The sequence below is a fragment of the Malania oleifera genome, chromosome 9 (assembly GCF_029873635.1).
Source record: "Malania oleifera isolate guangnan ecotype guangnan chromosome 9, ASM2987363v1, whole genome shotgun sequence".
Lineage (NCBI taxonomy): Eukaryota > Viridiplantae > Streptophyta > Magnoliopsida > Santalales > Ximeniaceae > Malania > Malania oleifera.
This window is the reverse complement of record NC_080425.1, coordinates 42,768,457-42,789,775: the sequence shown is the minus strand read 5'-3', so window position 1 is coordinate 42,789,775 and position 21,319 is coordinate 42,768,457. Positions and strand designations below refer to the sequence as shown.

At 36.5% G+C, this 21,319-nt stretch overlaps 1 protein-coding gene across 2 annotated transcripts in view; it reads left to right on the top strand.

Annotated features, from left to right (window-relative positions):
* Positions 1–21,319, top strand: part of LOC131164630 (serine/threonine-protein kinase EDR1) — a 46,248-nt gene that overhangs the window by 6,637 nt on the left and 18,292 nt on the right. Inside the window, exons 3-10 of one of the 2 annotated variants that reach the window (XM_058121963.1) lie at positions 2,793–2,896; positions 4,699–4,880; positions 4,977–5,873; positions 6,276–6,316; positions 10,089–10,157; positions 11,133–11,233; positions 14,382–14,460; positions 14,554–14,652. In XM_058121963.1, the coding sequence (XP_057977946.1) occupies positions 2,793–2,896; positions 4,699–4,880; positions 4,977–5,873; positions 6,276–6,316; positions 10,089–10,157; positions 11,133–11,233; positions 14,382–14,460; positions 14,554–14,652 (1,572 nt within the window). Of the gene's footprint in view, positions 1–2,792; positions 2,897–4,698; positions 5,874–6,275; positions 6,317–10,088; positions 10,158–11,132; positions 11,234–14,381; positions 14,461–14,553; positions 14,653–21,319 lie in introns of both variants that reach the window. The other variant, XM_058121962.1, reaches the window with a different exon arrangement.

Genomic DNA, 21,319 nt, shown 5'->3' with positions numbered 1-21,319 from the left:
AATGGGGTGGTTGGAAGAAAGAATAAGCATTTGCTTAACCTTGCAATCGTGCTTACTCTTTCATGTGCATGTTCTTTATACCTTTTGGACTAATGCAATCCCTGTAGCCCTTTCTAAAATTAATACAATGCTGTCTAATGTCTTGGGAAGGTAATATTCCCTTCTCTGTTTTGTTTAATGTTGATATGCTTTCCATTTTTTCCCATGCTTTTGGGTGTACATATTTTGTACATGTTTTGCATGTTGGTCAAGAGATGTTCTCTTCTTGTCCTTTTAAGTGTGTAGTGTTGTGTTGGTATTCTAGAACTTAGAAAGGCTATATGTGCTATGATCATCAGACTTGTAACACTATGTTAGTGTAAGTTTTTATTTTTCTAGTGGATAATTTTCTTTAGATGAATCTACTTTTGGTATTCCAATTGTTACACTGATTGGTTGCTGAAATGGAACTAGCATAAGAATGGAATTGATGTTGCCACGGGATGCAATAACTATGTTTGATCACATATGCAGAATGATAGAACAGAGAGAATGGAAAACAATTCATTGTCCAAAGTATCTGTAGACCAGTTTTTTAAAACAATCTTGCAAGTAAGGAGTTCCATTAAAATGCAATTTTGATATTTTTAAAAAAATTAATATGATTTATAAAATAAATTTGATAATACTACAACAAATTAAATATCATTTCTTTCAAAATTCTAACTTTTTAGCAAAAAAAATAACAATGCCTGAGAGAATATCGCAGCCTTTAATGCTGGTGACTAAGCAGGGTATCAGTGGTTACATCCTTACTTTCAAATTCTTGCAATCCCATTTCCCAAACACATGCTTGCCTTCAACCAACCTTTCTTTAACTTTGAATGCCATTATTAACAAAATGAATCCTCAATTCATTATTGTGATTACCATCTATAATACCTTAACCATGAGACCAGTTGAACCCTGAACACTTGTGAAGGATTGTTGTGGGTTTGAAATGCCCGTGAATGGAGAAGAGAGGAGGTATTGGCTGTGAATGGAGAAGAGGGGAGGTATTTCTGGGCCTCTGGCTATCTATGATGGTTGGTTTTGATGCAACATGAAGAAAGGAGGTGGAGATGTTTCTGGTAAGTGATGATGGTTGGGGTAAATGTTGCAAGACGAAGGAGGGAAGATTCGTAGATGGTGCGTAATATGAGAAGCAGGTTTTGGATTTCATGAGGATATTACAGACTTTAATAAATTAATTAATTGTATTTTGGTAAAGTAAAGAATTGGTCAATGATTCCATGGGATTATCAGTTGCAATTCTGCCATTCAAAGCATTGCAATTCCACTTGGAATTGCATTTTGGTTTAATTTTAAAAATAAATTGCGAGAATGGAATTTTAAGGTGGATTCATTCCATTCTGACCTGAATTACTCCTACCAAACACGACATTAGTTGTTCTCTTCGTGTCAGTTCTCCTATCTTACCCTTATCCATATGTTAGATGCGTTCCAATGTTTTTGGGGATAGAAGGAATTGACACCAGCATTGTCATTCAGCCTTCTCTATAAGATTGTTGTTATGGAAATCCACCTCAGTTTGACTAAGATTTGCCCACTCTGATCATTTCTCGTTGCCACTGGAGATGTATTAGAACTTGTACTCAAAAGTCTTTGGTCACTTATCCTGTTACTTGTTACGTTTCTCTGCTTCTTCTTCCTTTCATTTTTTCTCTTCCATTTTCATATGTTGCTAATCCTGGGTAAAAGCATGCGATGGATGTGGAAAAGGCTTTTGACTTCTTGACAGACATGGGAGTGGGAATTGGTGGATCTTCCTTCTAGCAAGGAGTTGGTTAAGTGTTGCTAGCTGTGTACCATTCAGGATATGGTTCAAATGCTTAGTTGGTGGCTGCAGGGCATACCCAAAAGTATGGTGTTGATTACTTTAGATTTTCTTCATCAGTTTGATTGAATTTTGTTAAGTTTTTGATTTGATTAGTTGCTAGTTTTGATTGGCCGTTGTATTGATTATGTGAAGAATGAGCATCCCCAAGGCTTTGGTGCTGAAGGGGAGAGTGACAAGTTTTGTAAGTTGCATAAGGATGTATGGGCTTAAGCTATCTTCTAGGACCTAGTTTGATTTTGGGTTTATGATGTCTAATTTTGTTCATTATGTGTTAGGAAGGAAGAGGCGCTTGTGGTTCTTTTGGTGGTTTATGTTGATTATATTATCACCATGCAGTGATTCTTGAAGAATTGTGCATGTGAAGTGTTGGCTTCAGAAGGGATTCCGAACCCAAGATTTGGGCATCCTTGTTTATTTTCTTGGTGCTGAGGTTGTTCAGAGTAAAAAAGGATATAGCTTGTGACAAATATACTTTAAACATGCTATGTGAGACTAATAAGATGGGCGCTAAACCAACTAATACTCCCATGGATCCAAGTATTAAGTTATCCGAGGACAATGGACCAGAGTTTAGAAGACGATTATATCATCAGTGTCTTTTTTTGTTTGGCAGTTCCATGAGTATCTATTTTATTTTTTGATTAGTGGCTTCATGAGAGTATCTGATTGTTGTGCAAAATGGATGACATTTATTTTTTGATAAATGGCTTTGTGAGAGTGGATGATATTTATTTTGCGCCCCCCTACGTACTCTTTCTTCTTTTCTTAATAAATTTGTTTTTTACAAAAATGAGAAGTTCTTGAATTGGATTATTATTAACACTCAGCATTGTTGATGTTTTAAGTTCTTGTAACTTTCAGTTGAGGCTACTGGAAATCAGTGTTTTATTTCTTTTTGTTTCCTTCTATGCAGGTCTTGGCTGACAGTGTGGGAATACCCTGTAGATTGGTAAAAGGTAGTCACTACACTGGTGTTGACGATGATGCTGTCAACATAATAAAGTTGGAGAATGAAAGGTCATTACTTGTGCTTGTTTTGAGTCCTTTGGTGCATGAATTTTTTTATTTTTTTCGGTTTTTTGGTGTTTGGTTTCTTTTTTTGTTTGTTTGTTTCTTCCCCTTTGTATAGAATATCTCTCACTCTTTGCTCTAACACCCTGCATGTGCATCTGTGACTCTGCATTCAGCATGTACAGGGACCATCAAGTAAAAAATATGGATTGATATGTAGTTTGGTTAGTTCCTCAGCCGAAAAAAAAGTATAGTATTCCATAAGTCTGCACTTTCAAGTGTGTGAGGGTGAGATTTTTCTTTAACAGCTCTAAAAGGACCAACCTTGACTTGTCACTTGTCAGTAGAAAATAATAGGTCATGTGGTTCAAGAGTCATTGACATGGAAATTTCCTCTGAGTTAAGATCACATCAGCCTTTACAACAAGAATTTTTGAGTGAATGTGGGCTTTGGTACTACTGTGGTCAGGTACAGAAGTATAGTAAACATGATGGAGATACTGTCCCAAAATTTTTAATGATATATTATTTAAAAAAACTATAGTAATATATTTTTGTTTGCTATGTTACAGATTAGTACATTTTGATGCTGAGTTTTATGGTTAAAGATTAAAGGAGGTCTTTTGGAGAATGATAAGGTTTCAAGTTGAACTTTGTGGAAGCATGTGTTGAAGTATATTAGGGTTCTTCTGGAGCACTTTATGTTGAGAATAGGATGTGCATTGATGATGTTAATAAATCAGATATTTGTAATTTACCATATGTTTTCTATTCTTATTTGTTAGCTGCTGCATATAGCGGATTTGTTTGATAGTTGGGCATTTAGCTTGGATTTACAGTATGCATCTTGGTGTTTCCTTTTTATGAATTTGGTTAATATGCTGATCTAATTGTGTATAAAGAAAGACCATTTGATGCAGGACAGAAGGGGATTACGGAGAAATAGACAGCCATAAGGGAGCGAAAAGAATCAAGATAAGGGAAGAAGAAGTAGAAAGAGAAAAAGAAAGAAGGAAGAAGGCTGTGTATAGAGAGAGGGAAGAGAACAGAGTAGCTGATTCGAATTTAAAAACTGTCTCAAACACACAACTACCAAAATATTTATACACTACAATTTTAACCCCAAAAAAATTATTTAAGGCCGGAGCGAATTGGACTTGGGTTTCTTCTTTGACAATTTTGCCGTTGGCTGTGTCTTTTTTTTTTTGCCTAAGAAGGTAGCATCTTGCTTAAAAAAAAGGGCAGCTCGGTGCACAAAGCTCCCACAATTTGCTGGGTCTGGGGAAGGGGTGGACCACAATGGGTCTATAGTATGCAGGGTAGCATCTTGCTTGAGCGTCAAAATTAGTAGGCATTACAGCTTGATGATAGGATTGATGTAGAGAAATAAATTGCCTCAGCTGAAGTCCAAAAGTACTGGAGGGCTTCCTTAAGCATACTAGAACCTAGAAGTCATTCCCCCTTTTGAAGTCATTTGTCAAGTCCTGATTTTGGGGTTTAGTTGTTGGAAGTTGATTAGATATTAGTGGGTATTGCCTGTAGGTCCTGTACTGTTTTTCTGTTTTCAGAATCCAATGAGATGCCTCTCATTTAATTTTTTGTTCTAAGCAATGGTTTTATTTCTTTTGCTTTGATGTCGATGAAAAATGTGCCTGTGTGCATCCATGCATCTAAGTGTGTGACATTGTGTGCATGTGCATATGTCGTTGAGATCTTGGTTGATAGTTTTTGTAATCCCATATCCCCTCTTTTCTGAACCTAATAATTTGCTTATAATATACTTACTTGTATTTTTCTTTTGTCTTCAGGGAGTTTTTGGTAGATCTCATGGCAGCCCCTGGGACACTTATACCAGCTGATATTCTAAGCGCCAAGGAAATTACCTTTAAATCATATAACCCAAAACTAAGCAAAATCCCAGCTTTCCATGCGTCTAATGACTCTGGAGTTATTTGTTCAAGGCCAAAGCCATTGTTCATGGAATTTGAAGGCAATTGTCAAAACTCTGCCATCAAAGATAGTTTGCCTTTGAATAGAAGATCAAGCTTTGAGAACATTGATTCTTTGCCTTCATTTCCAAGTGCAGGTGGTGACTCCAGTGCTGGCTCTTCTGGAATTTCTGATAGGACGGGTCCTGCTAATCAGTTGAATAATTTTTCCACATCAATAGTTGGAACTTCTACGTATAAAGGCGGGGTTCATGCAATGGGTAATGGTCCGAGGATGAATCTTAATGTAGTTCCGTATCCACAGAACAGTGCAGAGGACACTAAAAATCTTTTTGCAGATCTTAATCCGTTTCAGAATAAAGGATCAAGCAAGATATACATGCAAAATAAGGCAGTAGAGAACAAAGTTGATGAATCACAGAGACAGAAAAATAACCTTGTTCCTGGCCGGCCTCCTCTACCGTTGGTTTGGAAGAACCGTTATGCTTGCAACGAGGTCCCTAGGAATAAAGAACATGATTTTGTGGATGGAAACAACCGTCAATCTAATGATTATAATTTGTCATCATTAGCATCCACCAGCTCTTCCACATTGGAAAACGTCCATCCTAATGTTTTCAAGTTATCTGGCAATTTATATTCAACTAGTAGACAAAACAGCGATGGAAATTCTTGTTCTGGTGCTGGCTCTATCTTGCCACTGAGCCCTAGTCAATTCAATAGCTTGTCTCCTGAGGAGAACATAAACAGTAATCACAAGGAAGACTATTACAAGGATGGAAAGGGTTTGGACAAGGATTTGAGTCACCTGACAGAAATGGCGAGAGATCGGAAAAATAGTGTCACTGATTTGCATGATAGTAAAAAGTGTACATCTGACAGATCCATGGGTTCCAATTTGAAATTGAAAGAACCAGAGTCTCCAAGCTCATCAGTTGACTCCAGCGCAAGTAGAGTTGATCAAATGTTGGATGATGTAGGAGATCGTGAAATATTGTGGGAAGACCTGGTTATTGGTGAAAGGATTGGACTAGGTAATGCACATAACAGGGAAAATTATTTATTATCCAGGCGTTGTAATGTTTCTTAAACTAAATTATTGTATTTAGTAAGGAACTATTTTTATGTGCATCTAACCTATGCCAATGACGACATTACACTAGTCTGGAAATTCCACTTTGTTTTGAAGATTATAAGGTGTGTTGATTTCATATAATTGACTTCTGTATTTTTGTTTTCATATGAAAATTGATATTTCCAGTTCCTAGAGATTGTGGATTTTATTCTTAATAGTAGTATTTTCCCATTATGGTGGCAGCGATGGTCGCTGCGGTGAGTGTTGGACCTTGGATAGTGGTAGAGTATGTGGTGTATAAGAGTTTGCTCATGTTTTAATTTTTTTTCCTGATTATTATTTCACATTTTCTTGTGAATAGGTTCTTATGGGGAGGTCTACCAGGCTGATTGGAATGGAACGGTAAGCTCTACTATTTTTTTTCCCTAGAAGAGAGAGAATAACTGAGGGGAAGTCATAATGGGAAAACATACATATGACTTTGTCATTCTTTTCTTGTTGTAGTGTCCTTTATATGTCTTTGGAAATGAGATTCTTTTGTGTGTTGGGTTGGACCAACATTGGTTTCTGTGAGCAATTCAAAATTTAGCTTGCCTCTACTAGAACTTGATTCTTGAAGCTACCATACCATCACTTCTCCATTGTGCTTCCAATCTTTTTCTGAAGTGCAAGCTTAAAATATGCCTTTTGTTTTTTGGTAGGCAACTTACCAAGAATTCACTGTTATGTCTCCTTTTAACAGAAAAAAATAATCTTAATTGGGTGTTAACTGGTTAGCTGACTTTTATCTCTAAAGTTTTTATTAGGTTGTTGTGCTGAAACTAACAATAGGTTTTCTCTCATCTGTCATCTCCCTTTCCATGTGCGGTGTGTAATCTTTGCTTTCCTTGTTGAATGGATTCCCCCCCCCCCCCCCTCCTCTATTTTTTTTTTTTAAAATTTATGTGAGTATTATCTTGGCTTTCCCTGTTCAGTGAATCCTTATTATTTTTATCCTTTTTATCTTTTTCTTTTCCTTAAATTGCGCTATTTGCATATTTTATCTTCTCATTTGTTCTTAGAACCCTTTGTGGTTTGATCTTCAGCAATTCCTTTTTTTTTTTTTTAATTTTTCACCTTCTTGTCTCCTGCACTCTTTTTGAGAGACTTTAAATATAAGTAAATTTGTTAATAATGTGTTGTCTTTACTGTCGTTATGCATGATAAATTATTTGTGTAAATGGGTAATTAGGTATCTTATGATATTAATGGAAGAAATATTACTTATAATTCATTGGTCTACCAGCAAGACCATATGCTAGGCTGGCCTAGGAAGTATGTATAAGTTAAGAAGCATGGACATGGGGTGCAACTTGTCATGAATGCACACAACAAAATAAAAAAAAAGCATTGACCTGATTTGGCATATAGGCATATATTAGACACTATAATTAACTGAATATAGAGATCATGTAAACGTATATTTGAGGACAATATTGTGAAGTTCCTAAAGGTTTTCAACTTCACTAAAATTTTTTGGATATTTGGGATTGAAGATCAACATGTCCAGGAGCGGGGTTGTGGGCATTAATATGAGTGAGGGTGATTTAGAGACTTTTGCTACTTAAGCTCATTGTGATATGTTAGAATGGAATCTAACTAGGGTCTCCCTCTTGGTGGAAATCCTAACTCTTCTTTTTGGGAATCGGTGGTGGAGAGAGCAGGTAGTAGATTGGAAGAGGCCTTATTTATCTTTAGGGGGCTGTATTACTCTTATCTTGTTCTCTCCAACATTCCCATTCATTTTCTTTTCCTTTTTAGAGTTCTTTTGAAGAAAGAGGGGGGGGGGGGGTGGCTCTATCTTTGGAGAATTATGAGAATTTTTTTTGTGGTTAGGTGTGGGAAGAGAAGAGAGACCATCTAGTTATTTGGGAGAAGGTTAATAGACCTAAGTTTGATGGGGTTTGGGCCTTCGGAACTTGGTGTCTAAAATCATCTTGAGTTGGTAATTAGCTATGGAGATTCCTCTTCGAGGTTGATTCTTTATTGCACATGGTTATTAAAAGCAAGTAAGGAATGCATAGGAATGGATGGGGTACAAGGGGTAGTGGCACTTTCTCTTATGCTAGCCCTTGGAAATTTATTTCCCAGGCAGCTCAGCTCTTTTTCTCTCTTACTTGTTATCGTGTAGGGTACGGGAATCATATTTGGTTCTAGGAAGATGTTTGGGTGGGTTGAGGTTTCTTTGGAATCTATGTTCCCTCATCTTCTCAAATTGTCTCTCTCACATAATGCATTGATTAATGCTTTTTATTCTTTTGAAGGGGGATCTCTTTCTTGAGAGTTTCCTTACAAATCTCAATGAGAGAGAGGTTGAGGATATGTCCATGTTGTTGCTAATGCTGGATCCATTTGTTGCTCAAATGGGCGTTGACTTGAGGACTTGGATTGGGGATTCATGTGGTTCATTTTCCACAAAATCTGTTCTTGTCCAGTTTGTTGAAAGGACTGAGTCCTTATTTCCCCTTTAACCATTTTATTTGGGCATCTGTAAGATCAGGGCTTTTATGTGGTCCCATTGACACCTAATGGGCTTAATACTAATGATTTGCTACAAGTGAGGAGACCTTACAAGGCTATAAGTCCGAATATTTGTGTTATGTGTTTGGAAGCAAGCGAGACCTGCGATAATTTGTTTCTCCATTGTAAGGTGGCTAGGGAATTTTCAGTTCTTTCTCTCCTCGGTTTATGAGGAGGCTTTGATGGTTCCCTAGACTGGATGTTTTTATGATGGTGCAGTACAAAGGTTTTCGGAGGAGTAAGAGAGGTGCAAATTTATCGTGATGTGCAGTTTTTAGAACTTTTGGACTCTGGATTGAAAGGAATGCACCGATCTTGAATGGAAAGACTAATTCCATGCATTTCCTTTGGGATAGAGTTACTTTTAGGGCTTCCTTTTTGGCGCATTCTTTGGGTTTCTTTCAAGGAATGTTGTTGTTGGATCTTGAGAGGGATTAGAAGGGGGTATTGTTGTGATTGTTTTATTTTCTTTGCTTACTTTTGTATTAGGAGGATATCTTGTCCTCCTTTCTATGTAATTCTGTCTCCTATGCATTAATGAATTTCTTTTTCTATCCACAAAAAAAGATAAAGAAAAAAAACTATGTGAAAATTAGCAAGGCAATGTTAACAGTAAAATCAACCTTCAAAGCTTAGAGTATAGAAAGCACATAGTCAACTTACACGTTGCAGCCGTTGTTCAAGATGAGTGTAAGATTTGTGCAGAAGCCTTCCTGGAAAGTGGGATAAGCCCTCTGTTGCATTTTGCTGAATAGTGCAGAAACTTGCAAAGAAGCTCTTTTCCTCTGAAGTTTTAGCATTTTAAAGCTAACATTCTTCATTTTACAAGAAGACCTTGGTCATTTGAACAATTTGTAAAGTTCTCCATATGTCTCAAAGGCTCAAAGCTGTATTAGCCATGTTGATGATGAGTATGTGTGTTGGACATGTGTTGAAGCTATATATATATATATATATGTATGTATTTTTGTTCCCACATGCATGGACAAGGAGATGTGTTTTGCGTATGTCTACGTCTTGACACATGTCTCACACGGGCATGTCAGTGAAGTGGTATGATTGTGCTTCATAGGTTATAAGAGGGCTCGTGTACGATGCATAGGTTTGGCAGAGGTTTTTGTTGAACTTACTTTAAGAAAATCCATTTATGTATAATACTGTTAAAGCTTGATATACATTGTTGGTCACAACCTAGTATCTTAAGTTTTTAGGTGAAGTGGTATTCTAATATAGTATTTGAGCTGGTTACTAGGAGGTCTTCATATATTCCCTGTAATTATCTTTGCATGTGCGGGGGAGTGGTAAAGCTTGATATACATTGTTGGCCTACTACCTAAAAACTTAACATTTTAGGTAAAGTGGTAACATAACAAATAATAATTTTTCTCAAGTCATTTTGAATGTATCCTTTGTGGATTAATTTCCATACATTTTTCTTTGATATTATGCATTGTTTCAATAAAGGCAATCCTTTTGTAGTTATTTATGTTTAAACCTTATGCTAACCTTAAACAAAAATGTAATCTCAAATCTTCTAGCTGGTGGTTGTTCTTGAACCACAAGAAGTTAAATGTAATCTCTAATCTTCTCGCTGGTGATTGTTCTTGAACCACAGGAAGTTGCCGTAAAGAAATTCTTGGACCAGGATTTCTCTGGTGCTGCTTTGGCCGAGTTCAGAAGAGAAGTAAGCAATAACTTTGGCTTTGATATGTGCATCTAGGAATAATTGTTTGGTTGTGAAGGAATGAGAGGAAAAGACATTTACAAAATTGCAATCATATATAAACCATTTTGTCCCTGACAAAATGAAAATTCTACCATATATTGCCTTGTACAGTTATTTGAGGTAGCCATTCAATGCCTGTTTTTCTTACTGGTTCTTTCATGGGATATATCACCGATATTCAAGGTGGAAAATTTATGAATATTCTTGATAGTTGTAGTGTTGATATTGTCATTTGTGCCAAGGACAGAAAGTGTTGCTGGTGGTGGTGGGGGTAGGGGGGTAGTGGGTTGTGTGTGAGTTTTCTTCCCATAATCTCTACCCTCCCTGCTTTGCAAATTTTCTATTTTTTTTTTAAAATTTTTCTTGGCAAAAATTGATGTGTCCTTCAAATGAACTTCATGAAAATATAGTGAGTGTACACAATCTCACATTGTTTTTATCAAAAAAAAAAAAAAAAAAAAAAAAAAAAAAACTTAAATTTCTTTTTCTTCATGGCCAGCAACCAAATGGAACTTGAGAGAAATGGAATCCTTGTACAAGTAATTAGGGATGTAAATTTTTAGGAATTCCAAATATATATATTTTTTTGATAGAAAGTGCCTAAGAAAGATTGGGCTTCAACAGTTGCTGATTTTTGATCTATCAGTCTAGTTATAAGTGTGTCCAAAATTGCTGCAGAAATGCTTGCTTCAGGTTGAGTATAGTGATAGGAGATACTAGTTCTTGGTCCATAGCGCTTTCAATGGGGAAGACAGATTGTGGATGCTATTTTGGTGACTCCTGAAGTAGTTGAGGATGTTATTAGGAGGAATAAGAAGTGGGTTATATTTAAAATGGATTTTGAAAAGGCTTATGATGGGGTTAGCTGGAATTTCTAGGAATTCCAAATATTTGACTCTGCATAATTTTTTGTATTTGTTTTGAATAATATAGGTCCGCATAATGCGTCGATTGCGTCATCCTAATGTTGTTCTTTTTATGGGTGCTGTGACACGCCCTCCAAACCTATCAATCATCACCGAATTTCTTCCCAGGTATGTCTGTTGTTTTTCGTCCTTTAATTGTGATTTATAGCATGACCAAAGAAAACAGCCTGATTTGATTTGGCATTGTAATTTTTTAAATATTTAGTAAATGCTTGTGTATTTAGTCTTCAACTTTATTTTTTCTTTTAAATTTATTTTAAATTGTACTTTGATGTGTTATTGAACCCCTTGCAAAGGGATCCGAAACCAAGAATTAGGGTGGAAATTTTTTAGATATCCAAGGCTTTGTGCTTCCAATGAAGCTTTTTATGGATTAGTTGTTTAGCACTATAAGAACTGTCATTGACATATTCCTGCCTCAGTAACTCTTTAACTTTATAAAAGTTCAACGTCAAATGCCCCTTGATGATTAATATCGCAAATGATTACAATCTTCTTCTTACAACAAATCTACGTGGAAAATTCAATCCAAGCTAAAAAAAGGCTCAGAATTTTCAATAGCATAAGAAGCTAGTCTACGGGCAACGCAATTACATTCTCGATGAAGAAAATTTTAAATCACCAGCACTAAAGCTATGTTATAGGTAAAAACAATATCTTCTATGATTTAGCTCCCTTCCATAGAAGCTAAATTGACATCATGTAGTATGTCAATAATGGTCTTTGATTCCCCTTCAAATGTATATTAGAACACCATCTCTATTGCAAATGACATTGCTTTCCTAGCTTCCATAACATAATCCACTCTCCTAAAGCAATCTGCAAGACATACTGTTTTCATAATCCCTGATTAGCACCATGCTCCCCCCACAATCTGCGTGTGAAAAAATAAGTCCATCAAAATTTACTTTAACCACACAATGTGCAGGACCCTTCCCATCTCCCAATCTTGTCTTCCACATTGGGAGCAAGGTTGTTAGAATCGGGATTCTAAGTGGGATCGTTGGAGGGGTCTGCAGGATCAAATTGTAGAATCAGATCGAGAATTGTAAGATTCTACTTTCAATGTAAAATAAATATTAAAAACTTGTATACGTGGAACTTTTTGACAAGTTTTAAGACTAAAAAATTGGTTAGTAACTTAGAAAGTGTAAGAAGTTAAAAATACAATAAAAAGCTCAAACAATAAAAAGAAGGAAAAGAAGAAGAGCAAGAAAAGGAGGAGGAGAAAAACAGTGCTCACTATTGAGTCTTTTCAAGAAGCAAATCTGTTTCAAACCATACCTCTGTAGCTCTGCTTGGCCTGCTGGCTTGGCTCTTTTCTTGGCTGCTGCTGATCAAACAAGAACTCTGTGTTGAAGAGGACTGACGTGTTCTTGTTGAACGCCAAAGAAGGAAGAGGACTGAGGACTGAGTTCTTATTGAACACCTAGAACTCTGGTTGTTGAACACCAAAGAACTGTTGATCAAACAGCAAGACTGCTAGCTGCTGCTAATCAAACACCAGTCACCAGATGGAGGGCTCTCTGGTTTTCAAACAGGACAGAAATTCGGGTGCTGGGCTGCTGAATTTCAATGAGTAGAGGACTGAGGTGTCGAACTCCAGGGAAGTCAGGTGCAGATTCTGCTGGATCTGTTCATTGATGGGAGGCTGGGAGTTATTTTGCCCCAGTTTTAGAAGACATTGGAAACATAAACCTTTTGGGGCCTTTGGGCGAACAAAAACATGTATTGGGCCACATTATTGAAGCCCAATAAGGGAAAAAAGTCCCAATCCAGATAACAAAATAGGATCTATAGGATTCTACTTATGATTCTATGATTCCAATTCTACGATTCTACTAATTTTTTATGATTCAACTATGATTCTACTTGATTCTGATTTTGGTTGTGACTTGGATCATTTGGGTGAATCTGGATCGTAGAATCGTACGATCCTATGATCCGGATCATGATTTTAATAACTCAGCTGTATGAGATGCCCACTAGTCTAATCAATTTTATTTGTAGTTTTTTGAATCAGAATCCAAACTGTGTTGGCAATCAATTCGTTTAATTATTTTGTGCTTGATGAATTCTGATTTGATTCTACTACTGATCAGAAGTTTCTTTATGGATAGGACTTAAAAAAAAAAAATCAGTGAAATTAAAAGGGCACCAAAGGGGTGCTGCAAAAAATGGGGGAAAAAATGGAAGAACAAAAAGATGGATTAACTGTGCAACAGTGTATCCAAGATATCAAAATTAGATGTGTTTCCAGCATGTACTACCCACTGAACCAGCTTGAAAGAGTAGTGAGCCATCTATCCTTGAGGATTGTGGGAGAGGTTGATGTCCCTTCAAAAGTTCTTGCATTTCTTTCTCTCCACACACTCCAGAAGATAGTGAGAGGAATCGAAGACGGGGCTTTTCTCCTTTCTATATTCTTCACACTTCAGAAGATAGTAAGAGGAATCGAAGACAGGGCTTTTCTCCTTTCTATATTTGTAGAAATACCCTTCCAAGCCTAGATTTCCTTTCCCACAGATTTAGCAGTGGCACAGCGCAGTCCCAAAAGAGCTGTGGTCAGATTTCAAAAAATTCTGATCCGGGGGCAGTGGCGCTGTAAGTGGATGACAATTTCATCATCGTCTTTGCAACCCCCCCCTCCCCTAAAAAAAAAAAAGAAAAAAAACACAAAAAAAATCTATTGGCCAAGCTGAATCCCGTTCTTTGAAGGTTATTGAGAGAGTGAATCCTCCAAAAGTTGCCTCACTCACAAAACCTCCCCTGCTCTCCCTCTCAGCCAGGAGGGAAAACAGCACGGAGTGCTAGGGAATTCAAAAATGAGTGATATCTGGACCTATGAGATTGTGACTATTGTTTTTTTTGGTGCCTTTGTTTTTTAAATATTTTCATTTGCAGTTACTTGAGATTTTGAGATTAAAGAATTGTTTGCAGGATAGAAACATTAGTGAACATTATTTACTAGAATGGTAATCATTCATTTTGGTTATTTTTCTTGATCCCCTTTCACTGGCTATAAATAGTACAAAGATGCTTTGTACTATGTGTGTGTATGTGCACATGCTTGTCTTTTCTTTTCATATACCAAGTAGGGTGGGTTGGAGTTCCTTCTATAAAATATTATTTTTATTATTTTGGTTTCATTTGCATTTCTTTACAAATACCAAGTAGAGTGGGATGAGTTTCTTCTATATTTTTATTTTTATTATTTTGGTTTCATTTATTTAGTTTTCATGTTTTTGCCCTCCAGAGGAAGCTTATACCGGATTCTTCATCGCCCTCATTGTCAAATTGATGAAAAGCGCAGAATAAAAATGGCTCTTGATGTGGTATGATTTAGTCAATGCCAAAATTAAATTTTTAGTTTAGTATTCATTTATGTACTTCTATATTCCTATTTTGAAACAAACTTTATTGTGCAGGCGAAGGGTATGAATTGTTTGCACAGCAGTATACCAACAATTGTTCATCGTGATTTGAAGTCACCAAATCTTCTGGTTGATAAAAATTGGAATGTCAAGGTATTTCTGTCCCCTTTGCATATTGTTTATGCAATACTAGCTAGCTGTGGGCACACACTATGTGCGAGTGCATGCATGTGTTCCACAGCCCTAAACTTTACTCTCTGTAGGGATATAATGGGAGAGTTATGGAGACAATGGAGGAATTATGGTAATTTTTTAAGGAAACATCAGTTTACTAATTAGCCATGAGTTGAAAATTTTATTTTAATTTTAAACATACAGCGGAAAATTGGATATAGGAACAAGGAGGAAAAATGCAGACTGAAAATTGCCTTCTCTTCCCTTTACTATAGTAAAGCGGAGGATAGGATATTCAATGGGTTGAAGATGTTGGCCTTTTCGTATTGACTTCTAATCCCTTTTAATTTTGTAGTTTAATCAACTGACTTGGCTTCAAAAATTTCCTTAGATGAAATCTCAGGTTGCAATTGAATTTTGCATGTTCTCTTCAATTCCTGCACGCTGAATGCTGCAAACAATCTTCTGTGCATTCTTCTTTTTAGATTGGTGGAGACTGGGGTTGTCTCAGTTGATGTCTTGCAATGCTTTGAGTTAATATGACTCAGTTGCAGGTTGTTGTAGTGCTAGTGTATTAATTCTTTCATTTTTATTGCACTGGCAAGAGTTGTAATTTTTCGATTATGTTTTCATGATTTGGCGCTCTATTTTCATCTGGATACCCAGGCATAGCTGAGTTAATTGCATTTGACAAAGATTCTCTGTAATCCAAACCATGGCTTACCATGTATAATATGTGCATATGTAAATTTCAAAAATTAACCCTATATCCATACCAAGTCAAATTTAACGAACATTCTTTAAAAAAAAAAAAAAAAAAAAAAAAAAAAATTCTAAAAGAATAAAACCTGTAATCCCTTTTATTAAACATAAAGTACTTCTAATCACATTCTTGTAAAATGTTTTTACTATGTCTCTAAAGCACATACATATAGATACATACATATATATATCTCAAAATTAATATGTTATAACCATTAAGTTATTGTTTAAAAATTTTAGGAATTTATTGAGTTTTATTATTGAAAATGCCTCAATTTTTCAAGCATACATATGGTAAAGTTCAAATTTAATAAAATTACTTGAGCATGTTGCACAAAATTTACTTAAAGGTGGTTGATCAATATCAGTGCTTAATTGTTTTGTATGTATTGAACATATACTTAGTAGTACAGATGGACATATATAAAACCTATATGTGCTAGTTAAAGTTAATTGAATATTTTTCTTTGTTAAGTTAAGAAAGTGTACACCAAGGGGCACCTAGGGGGGGGTGCCAACCATGTGTGTCAAATTATATACAAGACAAAAATAATAAAATTTATGATGCCGTCTGTGTTCTCTGTAAGAACTATGCCATACCAGAACAAAAAAAAGAAAAGAAGAAAAACTAAGACTATTGCCATCAATCAAAGAGTGTTGTACTAGATAACTCTCTCCCTTCGAAGACTCTTCAAATTTCTTTCTCTCCAAGCCTTAACTTGTACCAAAAAGTGGAAGCAGGGATAAGGCTGACTGCTTTTATTTTCATTATTTATTTATTTTATTTTCTTTGTTGATCTTGATATTTGCTCTGGCCCTAAGCTCTTTAGAAATTGTCTCTGCCGAAACACAATGCTGGACCATCATAATCAGAGATGCATTCCACAACATTTAGTCCACCAATGGATAAAGATATGCCAGACGAGCTCCAAGTACTTGCAAAGCTAGCATCTATTTGTCAAAATCCTAGCTTTTTTCTGAAGTTATCAGAAACTAAAAATCTCTGTCCTTACTTCCCATGTGAGGAAAGTGACCTTGCTTGGGCTAATTGTTTTCTACATTATTCTCCAAGAGAGATGCTGCTGCTTCCCACTCCTCTGCACTCTAAAAATCTTTTTTATAGTTTGAGAACCTTGAATCTTCTATGAAAAAAAAAAAAAAAAAAAAAAAGCAAAAAATAGGGAAGAAAATCTGCCTCCACTTTTCAGCCTCCAGTGGACTCTTATCTCCTGCTTGAGCTATAAAATCATATTCGTAAAGGAATCAAAAGAAAGTTTGAGAAAAGCTCCAGCTCCCAATTGCATGCCTACCTTTCAAAACATTCCAAAAGGGTTCACTACTGATGCTGTAAAAATAAGATGACACCAAAGCTATGCCATCATGAAGACATCCAAAAGAATTGATTTTAAAGGTTGACCACCCCCCGACCACCTATCCTGCAAAAGATGAACCCTCTCTCCACTACGTAGAATAAAATTCATACAATGGAACACATCTTCCAAGCCTTACTCATTTTCACACACAATTCTGAGTGGTTCTCTTCTTTCCCAAGTAGTCATTGGGCCACACTCTTAGTTTAGTCCAGTAAGTTTTTTTCATAGTTTTTCTTTGTCCTCTGCGAAGCAGCAAGTCCACTTTCCAAGAAGAGCTCTAATGAAAAAAAAAATTAGATCCTTGGCCCCGAAACCTGCTTGATCAATGGATTTTTTTAACAACTTCCCAATTTATGTCATGGTATTTGAAGCCCTCTCTCCCTCATTCACACTGCCCCTATGGGATCTTTTCAATATTCCTTCCAACCTCCTAGTTACCAAAAAGGAATGGGGAAGAGGGACACCTAGTAGGCTGGGAGGTTTGACAGTGTGCTCTATATGTGGGTGAGCCTTTCCTATTTGACTAGTGCTGTCTCTCCCAATGTGGTAGCTTCCTCTAAACTTCTCAAAGATGAGATTTCACAAGAACTTTTCCTTAAATTTGGCTCCCAATGGCAGCCTCAAGTATTCTGAAAGAAGTTTCTTTAGTAATTCTCTGCCAAGAAGCAACCACCTACCCTTTCACTAACTGGAATAATCTCACTCTTGATTAAATTAACTTTTTAAGGCCTGAAAGTGCTTCAAAGTATAAGGCACAGTGGCACACATCTCAAATTTAGGATTTTTCCTTGTCTACTCCATAAGAAGTGATAATATTGTGTGCAAATAATAAATGGGACACCAACATATCCCTATTCTCACCCAACATTGAAACCTTGAAAGAGATCAACCTCCAAGGCCCTTGTTAGCGTCTTGCTAAGAGCTTCCATGACCAGGAAGAACAACAAAGGACATAGTGGTGGCCTGAATCCCCTCAAGGATTGCACAAATCCAATTGGGCTACTATTGATGAGAATTGAGAAATTTGGATGGGATGTATTTTTTAATCCCAGAACACCATTTTTCACTGAAACCCATCTTCCCTAACATAGAAAGGATGAATTCCAGCTTGCATGGTCATTAACCTTTTCCTTGTCAAGCTTGGAGATCATTCCTCTACCTCGCCTTCAAACTTAGGAGTCAACCACCTCATCAAGAATCTGTTTCCCTTCAATAAGGATATTTTGAAGGGGCCTCATCACTCTGTTTGTCTTCTTCTTACTCACCTCATTTTTCTTAGGGATCGAAGCAATTAAAATTGTGTTAAAACTTTCCTCAAACTCCCCTTAATTGTATAACTATTTGAGGAGAGCCTCTTTTCTTTTCAGAGTGCAATCTTTTGTAGAAGCTGCATATGTTTTCCTTCCTTTCCCTTTGATCTTCAAAGATTTATATTTTTTAATTGAGAAAAAATATATTAAGATAGAGAAAATAGAGAATTTCAACCTAGGAGAGGACAAGAGATCCTCGAAGCAGAAAAACCAAAAGAAAACAAGAGAAAAAACAAGAAAAAAAATCTCCTATGAGCATTATAGCTTTATGAAAGAATCGTGTGTTTTTTATCACCCTTTTTTGAGCCAAAGAGGCCTAGATTTCTGATGCCAAGTGATATCTTCCTTCACAACTCTCTTTCGATACCCATTCTGCTCTCATTTTCTTCCCTAAACAAACCTCCTCCTGCCTACTAACCAGCATGTTTTATCTCCTCTATAAGTAGCTCCATAGAAATGTTTCCAAAGTTCATCTTCTTTTACTTTTGATCTTCTGCTTTGGCCTTTTTTAGTTATTATATTTTTTTTTATAGAAAAATAAGCTATGTTAGAAGTAGCAAAAATTCACAAGGTGAGCAAGAACTCTTCTTCCAACAGAAACAGAAAAGCAAGAAATTACAATAACAAAGAAGAAAAAGACAACAGTATCAAGCTAACTACAGGAGCCAATCACACGGGTTATCAGGAAAACCCACATTTCCAATGCAGCTTGAAGAATGTACCCGCACTGAAGCACAAAACACAATATGATCCCAAATCAAATCAGTAGGCAAAATCTGATTATGAAAAATGTGAGCTTCCTCCCTGGCCAGAGCTTTCACAAGACAGACAAAACTGCACAGCAGTATAATGCCCTTGCATCCTTATGTGTCCCAAATGCTCTAAAATTGGTTAACAGGAAATCTCCAAAGAGCTTGGGCTCATTCAACACTCTCCTAAGAGACCAAAAGGTTTGTTCAACAAAGTCCTTGCCATGGAGACAATGAAGGAAAGCAGAGCATGCACCTTATGACTAGCATAATACATCACGCAGATGTTAGGATACAGAGCTCTATACAACCTTCTGGTCTGTAGCAGATTGTTGGCGACTCTTAATTCTATTAAGAATGGGCCATCCACACAAAAGCCTTGAAACATAGGTTTTCGTGAATGATTAGCGAAGGAAAAAATGAAAAGGACCGAGTTAGATGCAAATAAAAGAATTGTAGAAGAATGCAAGAAGAGAAAACAAAAGAAGCTTCCAAGGTCCAAATGTTGACATCCTTGCAATAGGAATAATGAAAGGAATCCAACAACAAATGCAAAGAAAAAAGGTCCTCTGTGTCCTAGTCAATAAGATCTCTATGTTAATGACACCTCAAGAAACAAGATTAGTAAACACACTAAAAAAAAGGAAGAAACATGTGCATTATGATAGATAGAGAGACGAAATAGTGAAGGAAAGGCAATTGAAAATCATTGTTCTTCAAGCCAAAAATCCTCCCAAAAATGAATCTTACCACCATCTCCCACTTTAAATTTAGTACAAGGAAGCAAAAGGGTAAATACCTGTGAAGTGAATTTCCATAAGCTTTCACAAGTCACATGTACTCTATATTAGCATCCCACGAATTTGCTTGTGGGCCAAATTTGCTTTTGATTACTTCATGCTAAAGTGTATTGCTTTCTAATGGGGAACACCATAGCCAGTTACCTAGCTAGACCAATGTTTGTAGGTACTAAGTTAGCAAGATTGACCCAAGCCCTCCCTCACTCTTTAAACCTCCTAACAGTCTCCCAATTGACAAGATGATCTCTCCTCTTCTCCACTCCTGAACATAGAAAATCCCTCATAATTGTCTCCAATTTATTAACTAGAACTAGAATCTTAGACAGAGAAAGAAAATAAAGCAGGATTGATGAAAGGCAAGGTTGGGTTAAGTAGTGCAAACTCCCAAGGGAAAAAAGGGCACCCTTCCACCCAAAATCTCACTGAGTGAGGATTACCACCTATAGGAAGTAAGTTGAAATCCTTACCCCCCACAACCCACAAGCCAAGAAACTAGAAATTGTCTCTATACTCAAATTAAGAGCTCCTAAACCAAACTTATCCAAATTACCCTTAAGCCAAGAGGCCACCTCAAAAACCAACAAATCCGCGACCATAATAAACCCTTTATCAATTGGCCTTTGAATTATCCTAGTCAAAACATTTGTGGCCAAAATAAAAGTAGTAAAGGGGAGAGGAAGGAATCCTCCCCCCCCCCCTCCCCCCTTATCAAGGAAGTGGAAAACCACTTCTTTGTTCCCCATTAATAATCATTGAAAAAGTAGTTGAAAAATAACCTTTTGCGTCAAAACCCTTTCTAACTAAAAAGCTCCAATTCACTCTATGTGCCTTCTTAAAACCTTTATTCTTACTAACTTTAGCTTCTTCAATTACCTCATTTTGCACAAGAAAAGGATAAAAAATTTGCCTACCTCCAAACAAAAGCAAACTTGGAACAAGATATCTTATCCTTGACCTCTTCTTTAAGTCTATCAACAAGAACTTTTGCAATAATCTTATTTACACTCATTACCAAACTAATAGGCTGAAATTCGTAAATCCTAATTGAATGATCCTTCTTAGTACTAAAGTAATGAAGGTGGAGTTCGTAGTCTTGGGAATCACTCCATTAGCATAGAATCGTGAAACACTTTCATTAGTTCCGGACTAACCACACTGTAGCGATGCTAACCACACTGTTGCGATGCTGGTAGAAAACAAAATTAAACCCATGGAGTCTTGCTGTTCTCTCTCTCTCCATGTCAAACACTACTATCTTAACCTAATCTTCAAAAGGCCGCTCCAACCACTCCAATTGAACACCAATATAGGGCACCAAGCCACTCCTTCAATAATAGGATGACATGTAAACTTCTTTAAATACCAATTCCTATAAAAAACTAGTAATATGAAAAACAAGCATGAAATCCATTACTCGTGATTTTCTTATCTCCCTCCTCCCTATGCTCGTTTGTGCTTTTGGAATAGAATGTCTTTTGCTAAGGTGACTTTAGACCATGAAGGGGATTGTAGAAGATCATTTCAATTAGAGACTTGGATAGAGTGGGAAAGGATGAGTATTTATTCATGCTTGAGCTTAACTTGAGTCAAAATTGATGAGGGAGATTGTCCAAAATCGATGGACAGGTTATCTTTGTCATTAGTGAAATGAT